The 23,512-nt window shown below is 43.2% G+C and overlaps 1 protein-coding gene across 1 annotated transcript; it reads right to left on the reverse strand.

Moving 5' to 3' along the window:
* Positions 1–15,360: 15,360 nt before the first annotated feature.
* LOC140593377 (uncharacterized) lies at positions 15,361–22,490 on the reverse strand. Its single transcript, XM_072717779.1, has 3 exons — positions 21,699–22,490; positions 19,259–20,056; positions 15,361–16,152 (listed from the first exon to the last, which is right to left on the reverse strand). Exons 2-3 carry the CDS (start codon positions 19,269–19,271, stop codon positions 15,377–15,379), a joined length of 789 nt encoding a protein of 262 aa, XP_072573880.1. The 5' UTR covers positions 19,272–20,056; positions 21,699–22,490; the 3' UTR covers positions 15,361–15,376.
* Between the last annotated feature and the right edge of the window lie 1,022 nt (positions 22,491–23,512).

A 23,512-nucleotide genomic window follows, 5' to 3' on the forward strand; every position in this document is an offset into this window, starting at 1 on the left:
ATATCCTGTAAAACATTTAATTTAACCTGTAATTTGAAGGTTTTTAAGCTATAACTAAACAAGCCTTGTCTGGTTTTGGAAGGACCAGTTATCTATATGTACCACATAAAAAGACAAAAAGATCAGGTGGCAAGATAGTTTATTTTGCTTTTTCATTATTTCAGCACATTACCTATTGAAATGGAAAAAATACAGTAAGCAAATTAGTCTCCAACTTGGGACAAATAACCTTAATAACCTTAGGTAACAACTGCACAGCTTCCAAAAAATGTACAGAATTCAACTGGACCTTTTGGAACAAAGACTTAACTAGCCCTAACCCACACGAACACGGGGAGAGCATGCAAGATCCACAAAGAAAGCCTCAACGGGCATTCAACCCGGGGATCAAACCCAGGACCTTCTCACTGTGAGGCGGCAGCAGAAACCGCTGTGCCACCACACTGCCCACATATGAACATAAGAACATAAGAAATTTACAAACGAGAGGAGGCCATTCGGCCCATCAAGCTCATTTGGGGAGAACTTAACTAATAGCTCAGAGTTGTTAAAATCTTATCTAGCTCTGATTTAAAGGAACCCATGGTTTTAGCTTCCACTACACTAGCAGGAAGACTATTCCATACTCTAACTACACGCTGTGTAAAGAAGTGCTTCCTCAAATTTGTTTTAAAATGTTCTCCCGCTAATTTCCACTTATGGCCACGAGTTCTGGTATTTAGACTAATATTGAAATAGTAATTTGGCTGAACAGCATCCAGACCCGTTAGAATCTTATAGACCTGAATCATATCCCCCCTTAGTCTCCTTTGCTCAAGGCTAAACAGATTCAGTTCCGCTAACCTCTCCTCATAAGACATTCCTCTAAGACCAGGAATCATTCTCGTAGCTCTTCGTTGCACCTTTTCTAAAGCAGCAATGTCCTTCTTGAGGTATGGTGACCAAACCTGCACACAGTATTCTAGGTGGGGTCTTACCAAGGAATTATATAAGTGTAACATCACCTCCCTTGACTTATACTCCACACACCTAGAGATATAACCCAACATTCTATTGGCCTTTTTTATTGCTTCCCCACACTGGCGAGAGTGGGACATGGAAGCATCAACATACATACCTAGATCTTTCTCGTAATCAGCTACCTTTATTTCAGTGGAACCCATAAAATATCTGTACTTTATATTTCTGCTCCCTGCATGGATTACCTTACATTTATCTGTGTTAAATTTCATCTGCCAAGTATCAGCCCATTCGCTAATTAAATCCAGATCCCTTTGAAGCCTCTCTGCTGCTAGATCAGTATCTGCTACACCGCCCACCTTGGTGTCGTCTGCAAATTTAACCAATTTACTGTATGTATTTGTGTCAATATCATTAATGTAAATTAGGAACAATAGTGGTCCTAAAATTGAACCCTGCGGTACCCCACTATGAACGGAGGCCCACTGTGACATTGTGCCTCTAATAACTACTCGCTGCTTCCTGTCAGTTAGCCAGTTTTTGATCCAAACTGCCACAGTTCCTAAAATCCCTGCAGCTTTAAGCTTTAGCAAGAGCCGTTTGTGGGGGACAACATCAAAGGCCTTCTGGAAATCTAAGTAAATCACATCATAGGCCTTTTTGTGATCAATTTCACTTGTAGCTTCCTCAAAGAACTCAAGTAGATTCGTTAAGCAGGATCTACCTCTCCTAAATCCATGTTGGCTATCCTTTATAATGTTATTTGCATCTAGGTAATCTACCATTTTCACTTGAATTATAGCTTCCATTATTTTTCCAGTAATGCTAGTTAAACTGATTGGCCTATAGTTTGCTGGATTACTTCTATACTTCTATAGATTCTAACGGGTCTGGATGCTGTTCAGCCAAATGACTATTTCAATATTAGTCTAAATACTAGAACTCGTGGCCATAAATGGAAATTAGCGGGAGAACATTTTAAAACAAATTTGAGGAAGCACTTCTTTACACAGCATGTAGTTAGAGTATGGAATAGTCTTCCTGCTAGTGTAGTGGAAGCTAAAACCCTGGGTTCCTTTAAATCAGAGCTAGATAAGATTTTAACAACTCTGAGTTATTAGTTAAGTTCTCCCCAAACGAGCTTGATGGGCCGAATGGCCTCCTCTCGTTTGTAAATTTCTTATGTTCTTATGTTCTTATCCGTTAACCAGTTATCAATCCAGGTCGCTACAGTTCCTAAAATACCTGTTGCTTTGAGTTTAAATAAGAGCCTCTTGTGGGGGACAACATCAAAAGCCTTTTGGAAATCTAAGTAGATGACATCATAGGCCTTCTTATCATCAACTTCCTGAGTAGCTTCCTCAAAAAACTCCAACAGATTTGTTAAACAGGATCTACCTCTCCTAAATCCATGCTGGCTATCCCTCAAAATGTTATTTGAGTCCAGGTAATCTACCATTTTCTCTTTGATTATAGCCTCCATAATTTTACCAGTTATACAAGTTAGACTGATTGGCCTATAGTTTGACAAATTACTTCTATCCCCTTTTTTGAAAATGGGCGTTATGTTGGCATGCTTCCAATCAGAAGGTACCACACCTTCAGATAAGGATTTTTGAAACAGTAATGTTAAGGGTCGGCAAATAATATCCCTCATCTCTTTTAACACTATAGGTAAGATGCCATCAGGGCCCTGTGATTTATTTATTTTGAGCTTAGCTAGGCTTTGCAAAACATCAGCTTCAATTATATATATATTAGTTATAAACGATGTTGGATTAGTAATAAGAACTGGTAAGTTACTAGTGTCCTCAACAGTTAATACCCGTGCAAAACTATCATTGAACTCATTTACTATGTCAATGTCGTTTTCAATTATAAGACCCTTACTATCCTGCAGATTAGTAATTCCAGCTTTTAGAGCTCTTTTAGAATTAAAATACTGGAAGAAACTTTTAACGTCATCCTTAGCCTCCAATGCGATCTTCCTTTCGACATTCCTTTTAGCTCGTCTAATGTCATTTTTTAATTCAGCCTGTAGATTTAGATACTCTTGCTTTATTATGTCATCATCAGTTATTTTCCATCTCTGGAACAAAGCCCTTTTCCTCCTTACTTTATACTTTATTTCCCTATTAAACCACCTAGGTTGCAATTTCCTAGATTTATTCTTGCTGGAAACAGGTATGAAGTCCTCTTGCACTTGCAATAATGTGCTTTTAAAAAATTCCCATGCCTCTTCAACAGTTTTGTTATTTAACTCCATCCAGTTCACAGTTTCTAGTTTTAATCTCATACAATTGAAGTTAGCCTTCCTAACATTATATATTTTTGATTTGGACTTTGCTCTTCGGGCACTAAACTTAACCTCAAATTTAACCATGTTATGATCGCTACTGTCAAGTGGTTCTAAAACGTCTAATTTACCAATCCTGTCCTGGTTATTAGACAAAACAAGATCAAGAATGGCATCTCCCCTGGTAGGGGTGTTAACAAACTGAGTAAAAAAACAATCCTGTACTAATTCCACCATCTCAAGTTCATTTTCAGAAGAGCCAGCAACAATGTCCCACTGCATCCCCGGTAGATTAAAATCACCCATAACTACCACATCATTTTTATTGCTCATAATCCTAATATCACTGTATAACAATCTGCTTTCCTCAGCAGCTACATTGGGTGCTCTGTAACAAACACCGACAATTAGGCTATTTGAGTTTGTAGCATCTAATTTTACCCATATAGCTTCCGTACTTTTACTTATATCAGTAAGCTCCCTTGCCTGCAAGTTTTCCTTTACATATACTGCAACACCACCTCCCTTCTTACCTATACGGTCTTTACGGAACAATGTGTAACCATCCATATTATATTCTTGTCCATCCTTATCACTCAACCACGTTTCAGTTATTGCTATAATATCATAAGAGTCTGATGAGATAAGAGCCTCTAAATCATGAATTTTATTCCTAATACTCCTGGCGTTTAAATACAGACAACAAAGGGTAGGACTATTACAGTGCCTACTTATAATATAATTTTTTGGGGCTTTCCATTTCCCCCCAGTTACATACTTAACTAACCTCCCTGCCCCCCCAGTCCCTAGTTTAAACATTCCTCAACTACTCTACAAATACGCCTTCCCAGTACACTGGTTCCCCTCCGGTTCAGATGCAACCCATCCGGCTTGAACAGGTCCCACCTGTTCCAGAAGGTCCTCCAGTGCCCCATAAACCTAAACCCCTCTTTCCTACACCATCCTTTTAGCCACGCATTTAATCTCCTTATCTCAGCTAACTTAGCCTGACTTGCGCGTGGCACGGGGAGTATTTCAGAAAATACCACCATGGACGTTCTGCTTCTAAGCTTATTGGCGACTTCTATAAATTTATCCTGCAGAACAGCCCTTCTACCCTTGCCTATGTCGTTGGTGCCAACATGCACCACGACAACTGGATCCACCCCAGCTGGTCGCAAACCTTGACCATGAGTGAGTCCACTAGCTTACATCGCTCGCAGATGAAGTCCGACTGGACACTAACGTCCAGAAGGGCAAACATCTTGCAAACGCAACACTGAGCCGGCCCCATAATTAACTAACTCACTATGGCCCCGTACTCCCAGCCCAGTAAATTTATATAGTGTATTTAACTATAAAGATTAATTTGCGTAACAATAAATGCAGTAACGTGCGGAGTACACTAAAATAAGTTATTACTTGTGTTAAAATGGAACTTAATTATTATTTTATTTAAAATTTTAAACCTGATAAATTTACTACTACTTACCAGAAGAACCTCTGCCTGAACCAAGTATGAACTAAAACCAAGGCGAAATCGAAGTTGCTCTTGGGAGGTCGAAAAACCACAAAAACCCCCTCACAGCAGGCTACTGCCGGAGCGGGAAAAAAGTGGAAAATGTCCTCCCGGCCCCGACTGGCGACCGAGCAAAGCTCAGGAGCAACTGTCCTTTTCCGGCGCCGGGTAGTGATACCGACGTTAGATACTATTAGCTATAATCGCCCTGCGGGTGTTTGTTACGGAGTTTAAACGCGGACAGAAAAAAACGCCGCTCACGCGACACCCGCAGCTCTCTGTCAGTAATAATCGCGCTGTTAATTAACAGACAGGACAGACAAGCACTCACGCCGACCGAAATAAGAACAATAAATAGAAATAAACAGCCACCCACGTAAACAGGTAAAGCACACAAACACTCAAAACACTCCAAAAAACAATCCCAAACAATCCCAAACAATCGCTGCAGCTCAACACCACTCTCTCGCAGCAATCCCAGCAATCCTCGCAGCAATCCCAGCAATCCTTCTTTGTGCCAGTAGCTCTGGTTCTGGGTATCTTACTATAGGTAAGATGCCATCAGGGCCCTGTGATTTATTTATTTTGAGCTTAGCTAGGCTTTGCAAAGCACTGACGTGGAGAATTCCTCCCGCTGTGCAGTGTCCTTTGCAAGTGGAGGAAGTTCATGCCGAACTTTATTCACCGTGCCCAGTAGCGTTGTTTTGCGCTGAAGCAGTCTGTGTGACAGTGCCAGTGAGGTGAAGAAATTGTCCGTTGTGACATTTCTCTCATCATCCAAAAATGGCTCCATCAGATTCATGACCACGTTCTCTGCCAGCCTCTCCCACTTCTGACGACTGGGGTCCTTTCCGAAGTAAGGGGATGCATTGCAGACATATTCGGTCTCCAAATCTGCGGCCATCCAGAACTTGATCCCAAATTTGTCCGGCTTGGATACGATATACTGCTTGAATGGACAAGGAACCTTGGTAGGGAACAGCCGTTCATCTATGGTCATGTGTTCTCCTGGAGTGAAACTCTCAGCACAGTTCTTAGTGAAGCATGTCCAAATGTCAGAGATCGCAGCAAATTTGTCTTTATTAGTCCCACAAGTGGAAAATTGCATCGTCACGGCAGAAAAGTGGACAGTGCAAGACAAGAGTAGCAAAATTAAAAATAATAGAATAAAAACTGTACCAACAGTACAGTATAAAAAGTGCACTATACAAACAATCTGGAAACATAAATTTGGATGAGTATATTGAAAAATATTTATATATATATGTGTGTATATGTAAACAGATAAATATATGTATGTATAAATAGAGTGTATGTATATTATGTACAGAGTGGATATATAAATATATGTACAACACTGGATATATCTATATGGACAGGCACGCAATGGAGTGACAGGGATTGACAAGAACTAATATTGCACATAGAAACTACCATGGTGTATTGGATGTGTGTGTTTGTGTGTGGGGTCAGCTGCAAGGACTTTGTTGCAGAGTCTGACAGCGAACAGCATTTGAGCATAAGTATCTGAGTGAAGGTATTTGTTAACCTGGAGAGGTGCTTCTATGGGGTCACCTGTCTGTGTGGGACCATGTTGTTCATACTGCAGACAGTGAGTACATTACGCCTGCCTGTCCATGTTACATCGCAGGATTGACCTGATCAAACTTAGGCATCTTGAGTGTGAACTGGATCATTAGCACCTAATAGCTGTGCTTTTATTATAGGTGCTCCACATTTTATTTACATTTTAAAAATATTTCTCCTCTTTCCATATTTAGCTGTGAGGTCTTCGGCAATGCCACCCGTTTTGTGTCACACTGTTGGGTGTCAGCAGGAGCCAGCTGACTTTCTATTTACTTGTCTCACCTCGTCTCAGTGACCTCCCATCATCAGCAAGGAACGGGAGAGATATATGTTGTCAGCTGAGCTCTAGTCTCCTTCTTATGTTCCCCTTCTGTTCAGGTAATGACCAGCTCCTTTTTTGAAGCTTACTCCAGCCTGAGATTTGGTTAGTCTGTTGTTTGACTAAAGTGTTTTTAACTTCCACAGAACTCTGGGGGCTGGCCGGGGATGGTCAACTTCCTGTGCAGGGTCACAGGGGGTCTGGAGACTATCCTGAAAGCTATGGGCACAAAGCAGGGAATAACCCAGGACGTGGTGCCAACTAGGGCTGCACGATTTGGGGAAAATATCGAATCGCCATTTTTCTGACAGAAATTGCGATTACGATTTGATTTGCGATTTAATTTTTTTATGTCAAGCTTCAGTTCAATATTCAGTGTGTAGTCATTTTAAAACATATGACACAGGATGAGATACCATCAGTATTAACTGGTCTATATTCTAATGCAAGGATGAGATTTTAAAGATGTGATGTGTCAAGTTAAACAAAGTAATAATGAAAACAATTGCAGCATAAAGAAAAATAGCGATCTTGCAGGTAACGCCTCAGTGGATCTGTTTGGGTGGTAGGCGAACTGTAATGGGTCTATGGAATTTGGGATGGATGAACAGATTAAGTTCTTTACCAGCCTTTCAAACACCTTCATGGCCAGAGATGTTAGGGCTACCGGGCGGTAGTCATTCAGGCTGGAGGGCTTGTTGTGCTTCGGGACGGGAACTGTGGTGGACCGTTTAAAACACGTTGGCACAATAGACAGAGCTAGGGACTCATTGAAGATCTTAGTGAAAACACCAGTCAGCTGATCAGCGCAGCATCGCAGGACTCGTCCTGAAATCCCGTCTGGTCCCGCTGCTTTTCTGATGCTCACCTGCTTCAGAGCCCGGCGCACATCGCGCTCTGCCAGGCTAACCAGAGCCGCGCTGCTGTCCTCGCTCACCGAGATCAGACTGTTGTTGTCTCCGCGGTGAGAGCTGTTTATCTCAAACCGTGCGAAGAACGCGTTCAGCTCGTCGGCGAACATAGCGTAAGTGCTCAACGCAACGGCGTGTTTATTCTTATAGTCCGTGATTGTATATATTCCTTGCCACAGTCGGCGGGAGTCATGAAGATGAAAATATGACTCCACCCGTTTCCGGTTTTAACAGCAGGCGCTGTTAGAACTACTTAAGACTTCCGAGTTGGCGTGTAATCAGCGTGGACGCTGGTAGCTATGACCATGCTGGGACTGATGTATCTCCAAGCTTAACTTCTGGCGTATCCTGCTAATACTGGGACAGGTATGTGTTGTTAATCCTGTACATGTCTTTGTCATGTCAGGATATTATGATTGGCCTGTTTGCATTTTTACCGTGTCCATGTTGTATTGTTTGTTTCAGAACATTACACTGCAGTCTGGGGTAACCTGTTGCATGTATTGTTTGCCCCGGCTGTTTTAAACTGTTTTGTATACTACCCAATTGGGAGTTAAGTGTTGCTTTATTCAGTGTGTGTCAGGGTCAGCCCCTGCTGTGGTCCTACCGAGTCCTGAACTGCAAGACTTTCAATGGTCACTTAAGGTACCTGAGTACTGTGAGGGTTGCAGGGTATTGGATTGAAGTGTATATTAGGATAAGTGGGTTTGCACAGTCACGTGTGGTATAGAAACCCTAGCTTCCCACCAGTGTGTCTACCCGCCCTTGGTTCAATAGGCCTCTGTCCCAATGTCTTGGTGATTTGTTTTCTTTTTTCATCTTCCCCTTTTTGTCTGTTTACTGTCCCTTCCCCAACATCAAGGTAGTGACCTATTTAATTGGTGACCAATCAAGAATATTTGTTGTTAAAGGTTGTACTTTTATATTTCTGTAAAACCTGCATCTGTACTTCTTATTAGAGCATTGTTCCCTTGCTCTGGCACACTCAGTAGGTAGTGAATCGCAAGGGGTGGCGTAGTCAGTGTACAGTAAGGGGCGCCACAACTAATAACACTCAAAATACCGTAATGTTCATCATAACAGAGTGGCTGTTCTGTCCTGAAACCGTAAAGCTGGAATTTTTTTAAACATAATATGCATTTTATAAAAAGAAGTTCTCAGATGACACCGCCATTAAGACTCAAAAAATTGGCCAAAAATGATGTAGAGAAGTGCAAACGTGATGAAAGTCGTACCCCTCTTTGCACAACCTCATAAAGGTTTTGTTTTTTTTAAATGATCATTCTGGTTTTTTTTTTTGCAACCAATTTTTTATTGGGTTTTACTACAATGCACAAAAAAGTGACACATCAAAAACTGTTCAACATACAAAACAAAAAAAACACCAGAACCAAACCCCCCCCCCCCCCACCGGAGCAAGACATTAAAGGAAACAAAAGAATATACATCTATATACATATACAGTAATATACATACAGCAATAATAAATAAAACACATACACCTATAAATGCAAATGCATGCACACCCCCAGACATCCACATAGATACACAACACACACACCAAATATATTGCCATATAGCATATCTACATAACCGTACCAGAACATAAGAACATAAGAAATTAACCAGACACAATAGGTGATGTGCTCTCCTCAATGTACTGTAGTACAAGTGAAGCATTACGCTCCCAATTGTTGATGGTAACGTCTGAGGCACCATTTATTCAAGCAGCAGACAGCTCCAACATGATCAGATTGTAAAGGGAAGCCCTCCAGACTATGAAAGTGCAACGACTCGGGTCTTTCCACCTTGAGACCAACAGAAGCTTTGCAGCGACAGAGGATCAAGAAATCGTCTGTTGCTGAGAAGGGGAAAAAGAAAGGAGAGAGAACTCTAAGAGTAACAGAGATTGAGGAGAACAAGGGACAGTCACATCCAGCAGATCAGAAAGAAAGGAGGAGACCGCATACCAAAGAGCGGCCACAGGTGGACATTCCCAGAACATACCAAGGGCTCTAAGTGGGCACAATTTACAAAGGGTATCAGGATCGAGAGCCATAGCGAAGCGCAATCGTGGAGTACAGTACATCCTGTGCACAAAACTAAACTGAACGTGCTGGTGATTGGGATTTCTAGAAGCCCGCTTAATATTTTTAAAAATGGTGCGCCAGCACAATGGAGAAGGAGAAGAGATATCACCCCATTTACGGGCAACAGGTGGAATAACCTGACCAGCATTACGCAAAAACATGTCCAGCGTGGAGACTGGTCTATTAGATTTGGACAGGGAAGCCACAAATTTGCAAAAGGGGTGAATAGGCAAAGGAGCAGAGAAGGAAATCCCACATGTTCTGAAGACAGATCGCAGTTGTAGAAAGAAAAAGAAGGAAGAAGGAGGGATAGGAAATTTAGAGCTGAGAGCCTGGAACGTGAGGAGGCCAGAGTCATCAAATAGATCACCCAAAACACGGATTCCGGACGAGATCCACCGGGAGTTTGTGATGGGCTGACCACCAATGTTAAGCGCTCTATTAAGAAATACTGGTGTATTTGAGTGCCAGACAGGGACAGAGCCAGTGCGCTTCTCGACCCGATGGAAAATCTGCACAGCATAAGACACAATTGAGCCTAGCACAGGTTTAGCTGCCTTAGCTTTCAGGGAGAGAAAAGGGAGATGTTGCAGCTGATGCGGACGCGCCAGATTCTCCTCTATTGGAAACCAGGAAGGCGGTGATGGGGGAGGCTGAAGCCAGTGCCAGACCGAACGGAGAACAAAGGACCAGTGGTACCATTCATATTCCGGTAGAGCGAGACCCCCATCATCTCTAGAAAGAGTAAGAAAGGAGTACCTTATGCGAGGCTTGCGGGCATTCCAGAGAAAGGACTTTACTGTCGACCGGACATCTTTCAAAAAGTGGTAGAGGGGGCGGCAAAGGAAGCATAGCACTTAAGAAATTTAAGCGGGGCAAAAAAAAAATTTCCCAGAGGAAACTCCAATTAAGCCTGTCAAAGGCCTTCTCGGCATCCAATGAGAAAAGAGCAGTGGGAGAATAATCATTTTTAACAATATGCAGAAGACGACGCATATTGTCGGCTGCGTAGCGAGCTGAAATAAAACCAGTCTGATCGGGATGTACAATCTTAGCTATCATTAACTGAAGGCGGCGAGCCAACACCTTAGCCAATAGCTTAACATCAGAGTTCATTAAAGATAGGGGACGGTAGCTGGAACAATCAGCAGAGTCTTTGCCCTGTTTTAAAAGCAAAGAGATTATCACAGAATTTAAAGCGGGGTGGAGCTGAGAGGAGCGTATGGCGGAGGACAGCATACGAAACAGAGGGGAGGCTAACTGTGCCCAGAAGGTGAGCAGCACCTCAGCTTGAATACCATCCATCCCAGGAGCTTTATTCTTAGAAAATGACTTAAGGGCCTCAGTGAGCTCACAAAATGTAATGGGGGCTTCCAGTAGTAAGGCATCCTGCTGAGCAAGTATAGGGAGAGAAGCCAGGGAAAAAGGCGAGTCCAGGGCTGTCTGAGATGGAGGGCTGTCGGATAAGTAGAGATCCTTATAGAAATCAAGAAAACGGTCATTAATTTCAGAAGGGTTGGTGGTTACAGCTCCATCCTTGAATTTTACACTTGAAAAGTGTCACACTGGCGGAGCCTAAGCGCCAACAACTTACCAGGCTTAGCTCCACTAGTGTAATACCGTGTCCTAGTGCGATGTACATGAAATTCAGCCTTACGCAAAAGTAAACCATTGCGTTCGGCCCGCACCCTGGCGATACGAGCCTCATGCGCTTGGTCCAAATGCACCAATGCACTCCAAATGTGTCTCCTGCAAAAAAGCAATGTCCACCCTATTTCTAAACAAAATGTCTGTGACACTAGAGTGCTTCTGAGGGGTCGAAAGCGTCCTCACGTTCCAGGTAGCCATAACTAAGTTAGCCATCAGCAGCTATAAAAGACATAGATCCACAGCACAATACTGGAGAGAGAGAGACAAAGAGGGAGACGTCAATAGAGTAGCACATCGTTAGAGAAGGAATTAGTGAAAACAGACAACCCATAAACAAATAAGCTCCAGTAATACAAACCCCTAACACCCCATAAGACAGAACACCATCATCCAATGAGCCGAAGGGCGCGAACCCCAAGGCAAAATAACCACAAAACACCCCCCTCCCCCCCATCCCCCCAGAACAGCGCGGGGCCAAAAGCCAGCGCGTGACACGCAGGGGATAAGGCATGCGTGAATACTCAAGCCCGCCGGCCACCCCCGGCGTAAACTACAAAGCAAAATCAACTATAGAACAGACACAAAATCGTTAACAGAAAAGCACCCGATTTATATACTCCACACGCACAGTGTGACCGCAATATTATAACAGGCAAACAACAAAGCAGACCGAATAGGCATATTAAATTGGCCAGGACCCGGTGGAGGTGAAAGCGCCGATTGCCTGAAGAGCTTCTTCTGGGTCGGTAAAAAACCACTGGTTACCCGCAAAAGAAAGGCGAACTTTAGTCGGGTACAACAGAAAAGCAGGAACACCAGCTTCCCGAGCCTTCTTCAGAACGGGGGACATAGCCTTGCGAGCTCGGGCCGTCTGGGCGCTGTAATCGGCGAAAAAAAGGATTTTTCGTCCCTCGAAACGAACCGGCGATCTCCGAGCCTCCTGCAGTATAATCTGCCGTTCGGTGTAGCGTAGGAGATTCAGAACAATGGGGCGCGGGCGCAAACCATCGCCACTGCCGGCAGACACCCGATGAGCCCTCATCACTTCGGGACTGAAGTTGGCAAGACCCGGAAACCACTTCGTCCACTGAAGATCCAAAAACCGCAGTAAGTTGCCCTTCTCCACGTCTTCCGGAACCCCGACGATCCTGATATTATTTCTCCGCTCCCTATCCTCCTGCTCGGCAAGCTTATTACGAAGGAGACCAACTTCGAAATTGAACCCCAGTTCAATTTCGTGTTTCTGGACTTGGCCTTGAAACAACTCAAAAGATTTACTCAAAAGATTTACTCAAAAGATTTACCGAGCTTTTGCTGCTCCACCTTCAGATCGCCGACATCAGCCCTCAGATCTGTAAAATTCCTCTGGAAGGAGGACGGCAGGTTTGTATGGAGAGACTCGATCTGCTCCTTAACAAACTCTTTTAACCTGCAAACCAGAACAGCCAAGCGCTGACGCAACATGCCCGCACATGGTTTTGTGCTTTCTTCGCCGGACTTGCGGTCGAAGATTGAGGAGGTGTTCTGCGCCCAGAGTGATCCATAATAGCAGTAAAGTTATGCGGATGAGTTCAGCAAAGTAAACCAAAATAAAAGTGCCTGATAGACATTCAAAAAAACGGGAAACCGGCGGTAGGACTTGGGGAGCGAGACTAAAACGCCGCCATGCACCACTGAGCGTCACGTGGTCCCTCACCCCATGAAGGTTTTAAAAAAATGAGAGAAAAACAAAAAGCAAAAAAATAAACATTAAAACACGCCAAACAAAACAATAAACAGGACAGAGCTGCTGTAACTCGCTGCTGATGAGAGAAAAAAAACAAAAAACAAAAAAAAACAATAGTCGGTAGTGGCAGCCCTAACGTCAACAGTATAAACAGAGAGCACCAGTGATAAAACAATATAAATAAAATTAAAGTAATGGAAACAACATAGACAGACACAGCAACGGTACAGCATGAGGTAATAGTGGCAGTGTGAGGAAATGTTAGTGTCATGTCAGACAGTGTGTGAAGACGATGTCTTGGAAGCTGTGTGCCCGAGGAACTTGACCCTGTTGATCTGCTCCACACCATCCTCTGCGATGTAGCTAGGACTTTGGAGAGTCACCTGCTTGTCAAAGTCCAGGATCAGCTACTTGGTTTTGCTAACGTTGACGGTGAGGTTGTTATCTCGACAGCATCCTTCAGGATCTCTGACCTCCTCATCATCGTTGCAGATCAGACCAATGACGGTGGTGTCGTCAGCAGCTTCAAGATGGAGTTGGAGCGAAACTTGGTTATGCAGTCGTGGGTGAAGATGGAGTAGAGCAGGGGGCTCAGCACACTGCCCTGCGGGGTTGCCCGTGTTGGTGATGATGGAGGAAGAGTTCTTCCCACCAATGCACACTTGTTGGGAGTCTGCCGGTGAGAAAGTCCAGAATCCAGTTACAGTACATGGTGAAGAGCTGACCCCAAGTTCAGGAGCTTAGCCGTGAGCCAGCATGGAATGATTCTGTTGAAGGCTCAGCTGTAGTCCACAAGCAGCAGCCTGATATAACAGATTTTATTGTCCAGGTGAGCCAGGTTGGTGTAGAGTGCCTGGAAATATTCCTGCAAAACACACAGAATACATTAAGAGTACCCATTTTTCCACAGGCCAACAGAGCAACTAACCCCAGAGGTTGACCAGGATTACACTACAGCTTTGGAGGACTATGTTCAGCCAGATCTGATATGCATACAAGACACATACTGAGGGGGTGTACCTGCGTTAATGTGGCTCTGACTGCTGGACTGCAGCAACACCCTGGCTTCCTCCATCTCTGAACCCTCTCACCCTCGCTGGCAGCACCTCGGGGCCTACAAATCCCAGCATTCAAGAGGTGAAAACACAGACCCAGAGGGAAATTGGGAATAGCCTGTTAAATGAGGCAGAAGCAAAAACATCCTTTGACTGTGCTCTTTATTCGTGTCTGTATAAATCTCACCGAGTGGATCTTTACAGATTAAATACTGGCTGAGAATGTACTGTAAATGTAAACGCTGATAAGGAGTCAGGAACATAAAGTGCTCATGTAGTGCACACCTGGGTCCAGAGGGCACTTGTTCAGGTGGAAAACTGAACAGGCATCCTTCATGCTAAATCACAGCCGGTGCTGCTCAAGATGATGGACACTGTGGGGAAAGAGATTTGAATGAAAAGACACACAAGAGTAACAGTGCAGACTGTGAATGAGTCTTTGGTCACGTCTCCCCAGCTCATGCCTGTGCCAGGCTCCATACTGACCCTAAAACTGTCTTTACACACAGGAAACTCACAAACTCAACACAATATGATCCTTACCTTGCCTGGGGAGTTTCACCTGGTTACTGAGATGCCAGGCAGCACAGACAGTCTTACCAGCAACAGATCCGCTATTAAGGGGTGCGAAGCATCTGCTGCCAGCACATGGCTTTACGTCTGTCAGCTGCATTTGTGCTGCTCCTCCCTCCTATAAAGCAAACGGTATAGAGATTGTGCAGAGTGAGGGACTTAGGGAGTAATACAGAAGAATAAAAGCTGAATCCCGTATCCAGGCGAGATGCGTGGCTGAGAGGCTGATGAACGTTTCAAACTCTTACCTCCACCGTACTGACAGCTGTTGTGCTGCTGTGGCGTCATGGCATCAAAAGTCTGTTTCTCCAGGCAAGAAAACAACCAAGACCAACCTTAATTATCTAAAGACTTTGAAGACTGATATAAATGGTAAATACGAGACGTGAGTACCACCCAACACTACCTGGTACTTACTGAATACTAAGTCATGCAGAAATGTAACCTAAAGTTATAATTATGGGGACACGTGCCCGTCCGCTGCAGGTGTACTAAACTCTTTCATACTTAAAGAACGCTTACAGTTATTACTTTATAAGGACTCATAAAACTGCAGTAAATTTATGGAATATATACTGCAGCAACTACTTTTTGGTCATTTATTAAGTAACTGACTAATATTTTCCTGCGGGATCTTCTAATTATGTTGAAATAAAAATGTAACTTACAGCGTAAAAACATGGAATCCAGTCAGAAGCGCATGGGCCTCTTGTGCGGTGGAGGAGAACTTGAGCCGCTGGTGTCGTCGGGCTCGGCCTTGCGCTTCCTCTGACTGGTGCCAGCGGGCCTCTGAGGAGGCCTCTCCTCCTGCCTCACGCCCCATGTTCGCAGAGAACTGCTCACATGCACGGAGACATGCACGGACATGACCACGGTGTGATCATCACCGTAGTCCGTAATGCCCCAGAGTCCCTCGGGGATGCTGAGCTCATCCAGCTTCCGCAGGTAGTTGCGGCCTTCGATCTCAAGCTGCTGCCACGTGCTGTTAGGGCCCACAGGGATCCAGAAGGTGGAGCTGGAGGGCTCAGCATGTTCTGGCTCAATCTGACTTCCAGGTTGAGTGTCAGAAGCCACAGATAAGGATGGAGATGAGGGCTCATCTTCACCCCAGGCCAAGGGGAGAGCCTCAGGAAGCCCATTAGCATCCTCAGTCGTGGATGCTGGAGCTGCAGGGGAAGCCTCCCTTCTAGAGCTGGGTGATGGCAGCTCCTGTCCGTAATGGTCATCCTCCTCAGCTGGTGATTCTCCATCCCCATGCTGGACACCAGTCTCTGTACCATGATGTACCACTTGCAGCCGTGCAGTTGCTACGTGCAATAGGCTGGGATCCAACTCCTCCCCAGTGAGCCGCCAATAAAATGAAGGGACACTGAGGGCCAGAGACTGCAAGTTCTCCATGGTCAGTGGGCTCCTCTCGAAGTTCACGACCAGAATGGAGATGAACTTGTCCTTCACAAACTCATGAACTGGGACAAAATGGAACACAGAGAGATATATAAGAACATGACAATAACTGGATAAATACTCTACTACAAAATCAGTTTAAAATGAGTCCATGGGCTTCAGATTGTCAGATAAATGAAATAATGTGAATTACCGATAAAGCTAAGAAAGCTAAACCAGAAGACAAGATCCATGCATACGCTTACTCTCACACATATGCAAATGAATAAATATTAAATGAAACACATTTAGTCCTGCACTTTTGTCACTAACAGTGATCTTGCTTTTCATTTTCTTATTATTTAAACAAGATGAGCAAGAATGGGAGACAGAAGGGGAGTACAGTATAACGAATGGCATTTCCTATCACATCGTTACATTTTCTCATTTTAAAACTCTGCTTCCAATGTATCCGTTTGCAGTTCAAAATACATTCGTTTCTGTAGATAAAAGTTGAATTTTTCAACAGGTCGGTTATTTTACCTCGAAAACCAAAGGTGTTACTTATCAGCTTTACCTCAAGACTAACAAGCATTAGGCCAATGCAGACTTGGCCGTTCATTTCGTCTGTCACATACCGGGAGCTACAACTTTATTATCATTTAATCACTATAATCATTAATACCTTCTGGATCCATGTTCTCCACGTTTAAGGAGTGATGGATTCGAAATCTCATCGAGTAACAGTCCTTTATCTCAACTATCTGCACCATTTTGCCAAGAGCGAGAGTTTGCGCATCCAGAAAGTTTAACCGTTTTTGTTTTATTTCAAACTGCCTTCATTGACCGGAAACCGTAAATATTTTAAACTCTGCGCTAAGACACATTCGCATGGCGTTAGTTTTACCGATTCTGACGGGATAAGAAACGTGCGCAATTTCTCAAAATTACCACACAGTGGAGAATTAATGCCGGCAGGATCTTACTGTCTACAAAGCAAGTTCAATGCAAGTATAACCTTCACAAGTAAGACGAAGCATGGCGGCGGAAAAGAACAACATTTTTATTTTACAATTACTTCAAAATTAGGAACAAAAATACGACCAAAAATTCTTTAGTTTGACGTGATCAAAATACAGAGTAAACTAGTACATGATAGCATGCATGCAAAAGATCAACGGCAGAACAGGGACTTTTAACGTTGTCTGCATTAAAAAGGAATTAACCATCCCTCTCAATATAAAATTGGGATAATTTTTTTCTCTTCAGAGGCCTCCATAGAATAGTGCATCCATCCCCTCACTCATGTGTATAGAGACGTATCCTAAGGCTCTGTCAGCAACATTCAGATCAACAACAGCATCAACAATTTCACAGCTAGTTTTAAAACTTGCTTAACCCCCTGGGGCCTGAGGCCTTTTTTCCACTTTCGAAGTAGTCTGACATGCCTTGACATTTTAAAATATTTCACCTATCTAAAAAACACTTATCCCAAAGTGATACATTTGCTTTTATTCAGCACAAACTCAGCACCAATAATCTGAGACCTCTTAGAATGTTATTATTCTATTTTTTGTTAAAATCAACTTTAAACATATACTTTTCAAAAACCTATTTTCAGACATGCTGAGAAATTGTAAAAAATCACATTATAGACATTTCTAGGTAAGACTTTTGAGCTCTGAAACTTATAGACACAGGGGTTGGCTACACATAGGTGAAAGTGACATTCAGAAATTTTGTATGGTTTGATTACTAAAGTGTTAGAACTTTGGAGTGACACTCTTTTTCTCAAAGTCAGTGGTCTTCACAATGAATATTGATGAGATAGGTGTCCTCACACCTGTAGTAGTTTGCATACTGTCAATGGCCCATCAGTCTGGAATGTCACTGCACCCCACACCCATCACTTTGGAAAGGCAGTTTGAAACGCAAGAAAAGTAGCAACAATAAAATCCCTTTCACAGTTTATTGATAGATGGAATGAAAAATGAAAAACTGTGACTATATAAATATAGAAAGCGATAAATATGATGCAGTGACTATAATTGACGCTCTGGGGACGAGGGCATCATCGACCGCGTATCTTTCTCGTGTATTTCAGTTTATATCTCACTGAAATCATTATGTAGAATCATGAAAAAAACACTGACTAAATCCGTTATCTGTCTCCTTTTCAAAACTTCCATTGTCAGAAGTATTAAAGTTTTTAAAATTAGGTTAAATAGGCAAAAAAGCAAATCGTGTCACCTTTCTTTGTTTTACTTGCGTCGGGAGCGTGTAGGACCGCTCTCAGCGGAAGATCGCTATTCACGTTCTAAATACGCTGCGTTTGAATCGGCGACCACGTGATTGCAGGCACACAGGCTTAGCCCACTGAGCTATGAACACAGGTATGAGCTTCGCTGCTGAAAGTGGCAACACTGGCGCAAAGCTTCAGCGGCAGAGACGTATCCGTGTGCTATATTGTAGCCGATCAGTGTAAACACTACCCAGACATGTGCTCTTGTTTATTTCGGTCACAATGGGCGTATTCACATATTTCTTCACCCAATACTAACTGTCGGATTATCATGTTATTATCATGCGAATAGCGCGATTTGCAAGTGGGTGGGTGATCAGAGCCGCTTCGAGACGCAGACGCTTAAGTCAGTCACTCTTGTTCTTTCTATTCGTATCACGAAGCTGTAAAAATATATTTAGTTTCTACCTATATATATTTGAAAAGTAGACCGTCCAAAGTTTCTGAGGGTATTTTTAAAATGTGTATATGACAAAAACTCGCGGAGTTATTTAAACGGTCTCGCGAGAATTCTGTCAGATCCCGCCGGCGGGATCGCCGGTCCCAGGGGGTTAAACGCACAGTGATTGCAGAAAATGATAAACAAATTAGGTAATATTAATTAAATTATTAAATTGTGCAGATTAATAGTCAGAAAAGGTTATTGAATTTTACATTATGATAAATGAGAACTATACTTGATTACTAATTATTGTTAACTAATTTACTGTATGAATTTTTCCCCCTCGTTGTTAAAAATCATTATATGTCAGGGTGCCAGTCAGTGGAAGCACACAGACACGTTGGCCAGCTGTCCTATTCAACTACTTTTTGGTCATTTATTAAGTAACTGACTAATATTTTCCTGCGGGATCTTCTAATTATGTTTAAATAAAAATGTAACTTACAGCGTAAAAACATGGAATCCAGTCAGAAGCGCATGGGCCTCTTGTGCGGTGGAGGAGAACTTGAGCCGCTGGTGTCGTCGGGCTCGGCCTTGCGCTTCCTCTGACTGGTGCCAGCGGGCCTCTGAGGAGGCCTCTGCTCCTGCCTCACGCCCCATGTTCGCAGAGAACTGCTCACATGCACGGAGACATGCACGGACATGACCACGGTGTGATCATCACCGTAGTCCGTAATGCCCCAGAGTCCCTCGGGGATGCTGAGCTCATCCAGCTTCCGCAGGTAGTTGCGGCCTTCGATCTCAAGCTGCTGCCATGTGCTGTTAGGGCCCACAGGGATCCAGAAGGTGGAGCTGGAGGGCTCAGCATGTTCTGGCTCAATCTGACTTCCAGGTTGAGTGTCAGAAGCCACAGATAAGGATGGAGATGAGGGCTCATCTTCACCCCAGGCCAAGGGGAGAGCCTCAGGAAGCCCATTAGCATCCTCAGTCGTGGATGCTGGAGCTGCAGGGGAAGCCTCCCTTCTAGAGCTGGGTGATGGCAGCTCCTGTCCGTAATGGTCATCCTCCTCAGCTGGTGATTCTCCATCCCCATGCTGGACACCAGTCTCTGTACCATGATGTACCACTTGCAGCCGTGCAGTTGCTACGTGCAATAGGCTGGGATCCAACTCCTCCCCAGTGAGCCGCCAATAAAATGAAGGGACACTGAGGGCGAGAGACTGCAAGTTCTCCATGGTCAGTGGGCTCCTCTCGAAGTTCACGACCAGAATGGAGATGAACTTGTCCTCCACAAACTCATGAACTGGGACAAAATGGAACACAGAGAGATATATAAGAACATGACAATAACTGGATAAATACTCTACTACAAAATCAGTTTAAAATGAGTCCATGGGCTTCAGATTGTCAGATAAATTAAATAATGTGAATTACCGATAAAGCTAAGAAAGCTAAACCAGAAGACAAGATCCATGCATACGCTTACTCTCACACATATCCAAATGAATAAATATTAAATGAAACACATTTAGTCCTGCACTTTTGTCACTAACAGTGATCTTGCTTTTCATTTTCTTATTATTTAAACAAGATGAGCAAGAATGGGAGACAGAAGGGGAGTATAACGAATGGCATTTCCTATCACATCGTTACATTTTCTCATTTTAAAACTCTGCTTCCAATGTATCCGTTTGCAGTTCAAAATACATTCGTTTCTGTAGATAAAAGTTGAATTTTTCAACAGGTCGGTTATTTTACCTCGAAAACCAAAGGTGTTACTTATCAGCTTTACCTCAAGACTAACAAGCATTAGGCCAATGCAGACTTGGCCGTTCATTTCGTCTGTCACATACCGGGAGCTACAACTTTATTATCATTTAATCACTATAATCATTAATACCTTCTGGATCCATGTTCTCCACGTTTAAGGAGTGATGGATTCGAAATCTCATCGAGTAACAGTCCTTTATATCAACTATCTGCACCATTTTGCCAAGAGCGAGAGTTTGCGCATCCAGAAAGTTTAACCGTTTTTGTTTTATTTCAAACTGCCTTCATTGACTGGAAACCGTAAATATTTTAAACTCTGCGCTAAGACACATTCGCATGGCGTTAGTTTTACCGATTCTGACGGGATAAGAAACGTGCGCAATTTCTCAAAATTACCACACAGTGGAGAATTAATGCCGGCAGGATCTTACTGTCTACAAAGCAAGTTCAATGCAAGTATAACCTTCACAAGTAAGACGAAGCATGGCGGCGGAAAAGAACAACATTTTTATTTTACAATTACTTCAAAATTAGGAACAAAAATACGACCAAAAATTCTTTAGTTTGACGTGATCAAAATACAGAGTAAACTAATACATGATAGCATGCATGCAAAAGATCAACGGCAGAACAGGGACTTTTAACGTTGTCTGCATTAAAAAGGAATTAACCATCCCTCTCAATATAAAATTGGGATAATTTTTTTCTCTTCAGAGGCCTCCATAGAATAGTGCATCCATCCCCTCACTCATGTGTATAGAGACGTATCCTAAGGCTCTGTCAGCAACATTCAGATCAACAACAGCATCAACAATTTCACAGCTAGTTTTAAAACTTGCTTAAACGCACAGTGATTGCAGAAAATGATAAACAAATTAGGTAATATTAATTAAATTATTAAATTGTGCAGATTAATAGACAGAAAAGGTTATTGAATTTTACATTATGATAAATGAGAACTATACGTGATTACTAATTATTGTTAACTAATTTACTGTATGAATTTTTCCCCCTCGTTGTTAAAAATCATTATATGTCAGGGTGCCAGTCAGTGGAAGCACACAGACACGTTGGCCAGCTGTCCTATTCAACTACTTTTTGGTCATTTATTAAGTAACTGACTAATATTTTCCTGCGGGATCTTCTAATTATGTTGAAATAAAAATGTAACTTACAGCGTAAAAACATGGAACCCAGTCAGAAGCGCATGGGCCTCTTGTGCGGTGGAGGAGAACTTGAGCCGCTGGTGTTGTCGGGCTCGGCCTTGCGCTTCCTCTGTCTGGTGCCAGCGGGCCTCTGAGGAGGCCTCTCCTCCTGCCTCACGCCCCATGTTCGCAGAGAACTGCTCACATGCACGGAGACATGCACGGACATGAGCACGGTGTGGTCATCACCGTAGTCCGTAATGCCCCAGAGTCCCTCGGGGATGCTGAGCTCATCCAGCTTCCGCAGGTAGTTGCGGCCTTCGATCTCAAGCTGCTGCCACGTGCTGTTAGGGCCCACAGGGATCCAGAAGGTGGAGCTGGAGGGCTCAGCATGTTCTGGCTCAATCTGACTTCCAGGTTGAGTGTCAGAAGCCACAGATAAGGATGGAGATGAGGGCTCATCTTCACCCCAGGCCAAGGGGAGAGCCTCAGGAAGCCCATTAGCATCCTCAGTCGTGGATGCTGGAGCTGCAGGGGAAGCCTCCCTTCTAGAGCTGGGTGATGGCAGCTCCTGTCCGTAATGGTCATCCTCCTCAGCTGGTGATTCTCCATCCCCATGCTGGACACCAGTCTCTGTACCATGATGTACCACTTGCAGCCGTGCAGTTGCTACGTGCAATAGGCTGGGATCCAACTCCTCCCCAGTGAGCCGGCAATAAAATGAAGGGACACTGAGGGCCAGAGACAGCAAGTTCTCCATGGTCAGTGGGCTCCTCTCGAAGTTCACGACCAGAATGGAGATGAACTTGTCCTCCACAAACTCATGAACTGGGACAAAATGGAACACAGAGAGATATATAAGAACATGACAATAACTGGATAAATACTCTACTACAAAATCAGTTTAAAATGAGTCCATGGGCTTCAGATTGTCAGATAAATGAAATAATGTGAATTACCGATAAAGCTAAGAAAGCTAAACCAGAAGACAACATCCATGCATACGCTTACTCTCACACATATCCAAATGAATAAATATTAAATGAAACACATTTAGTCCTGCACTTTTGTCACTAACAGTGATCTTGCTTTTCATTTTCTTATTATTTAAACAAGATGAGCAAGAATGGGAGACAGAAGGGGAGTATAACGAATGGCATTTCCTATCACATCGTTACATTTTCTCATTTTAAAACTCTGCTTCCAATGTATCCGTTTGCAGTTCAAAATACATTCGTTTCTATAGATAAAAGTTGAATTTTTCAACAGGTCGGTTATTTTACCTCGAAAACCAAAGGTGTTACTTATCAGCTTTACCTCAAGACTAACAAGCATTAGGCCAATGCAGACTTGGCCGTTCATTTCGTCTGTCACATACCGGGAGCTACAACTTTATTATCATTTAATCACTATAATCATTAATACCTTCTGGATCCATGTTCTCCACGTTTAAGGAGTGATGGATTCGAAATCTCATCGAGTAACAGTCCTTTATCTCAACTATCTGCACCATTTTGCCAAGAGCGAGAGTTTGCGCATCCAGAAAGTTTAACCGTTTTTGTTTTATTTCAAACTGCCTTCATTGACCGGAAACCGTAAATATTTTAAACTCTGCGCTAAGACACATTCGCATGGCGTTAGTTTTACCGATTCTGACGGGATAAGAAACGTGCGCAATTTCTCAAAATTACCACACAGTGGAGAATTAATGCCGGCAGGATCTTACTGTCTACAAAGCAAGTTCAATGCAAGTATAACCTTCACAAGTAAGACGAAGCATGGCGGCGGAAAAGAACAACATTTTTATTTTACAATTACTTCAAAATTAGGAACAAAAATACGAC

This window comes from Paramormyrops kingsleyae, chromosome 11 (genome assembly GCF_048594095.1).
Source record: "Paramormyrops kingsleyae isolate MSU_618 chromosome 11, PKINGS_0.4, whole genome shotgun sequence".
Taxonomy (NCBI): domain Eukaryota; kingdom Metazoa; phylum Chordata; class Actinopteri; order Osteoglossiformes; family Mormyridae; genus Paramormyrops; species Paramormyrops kingsleyae.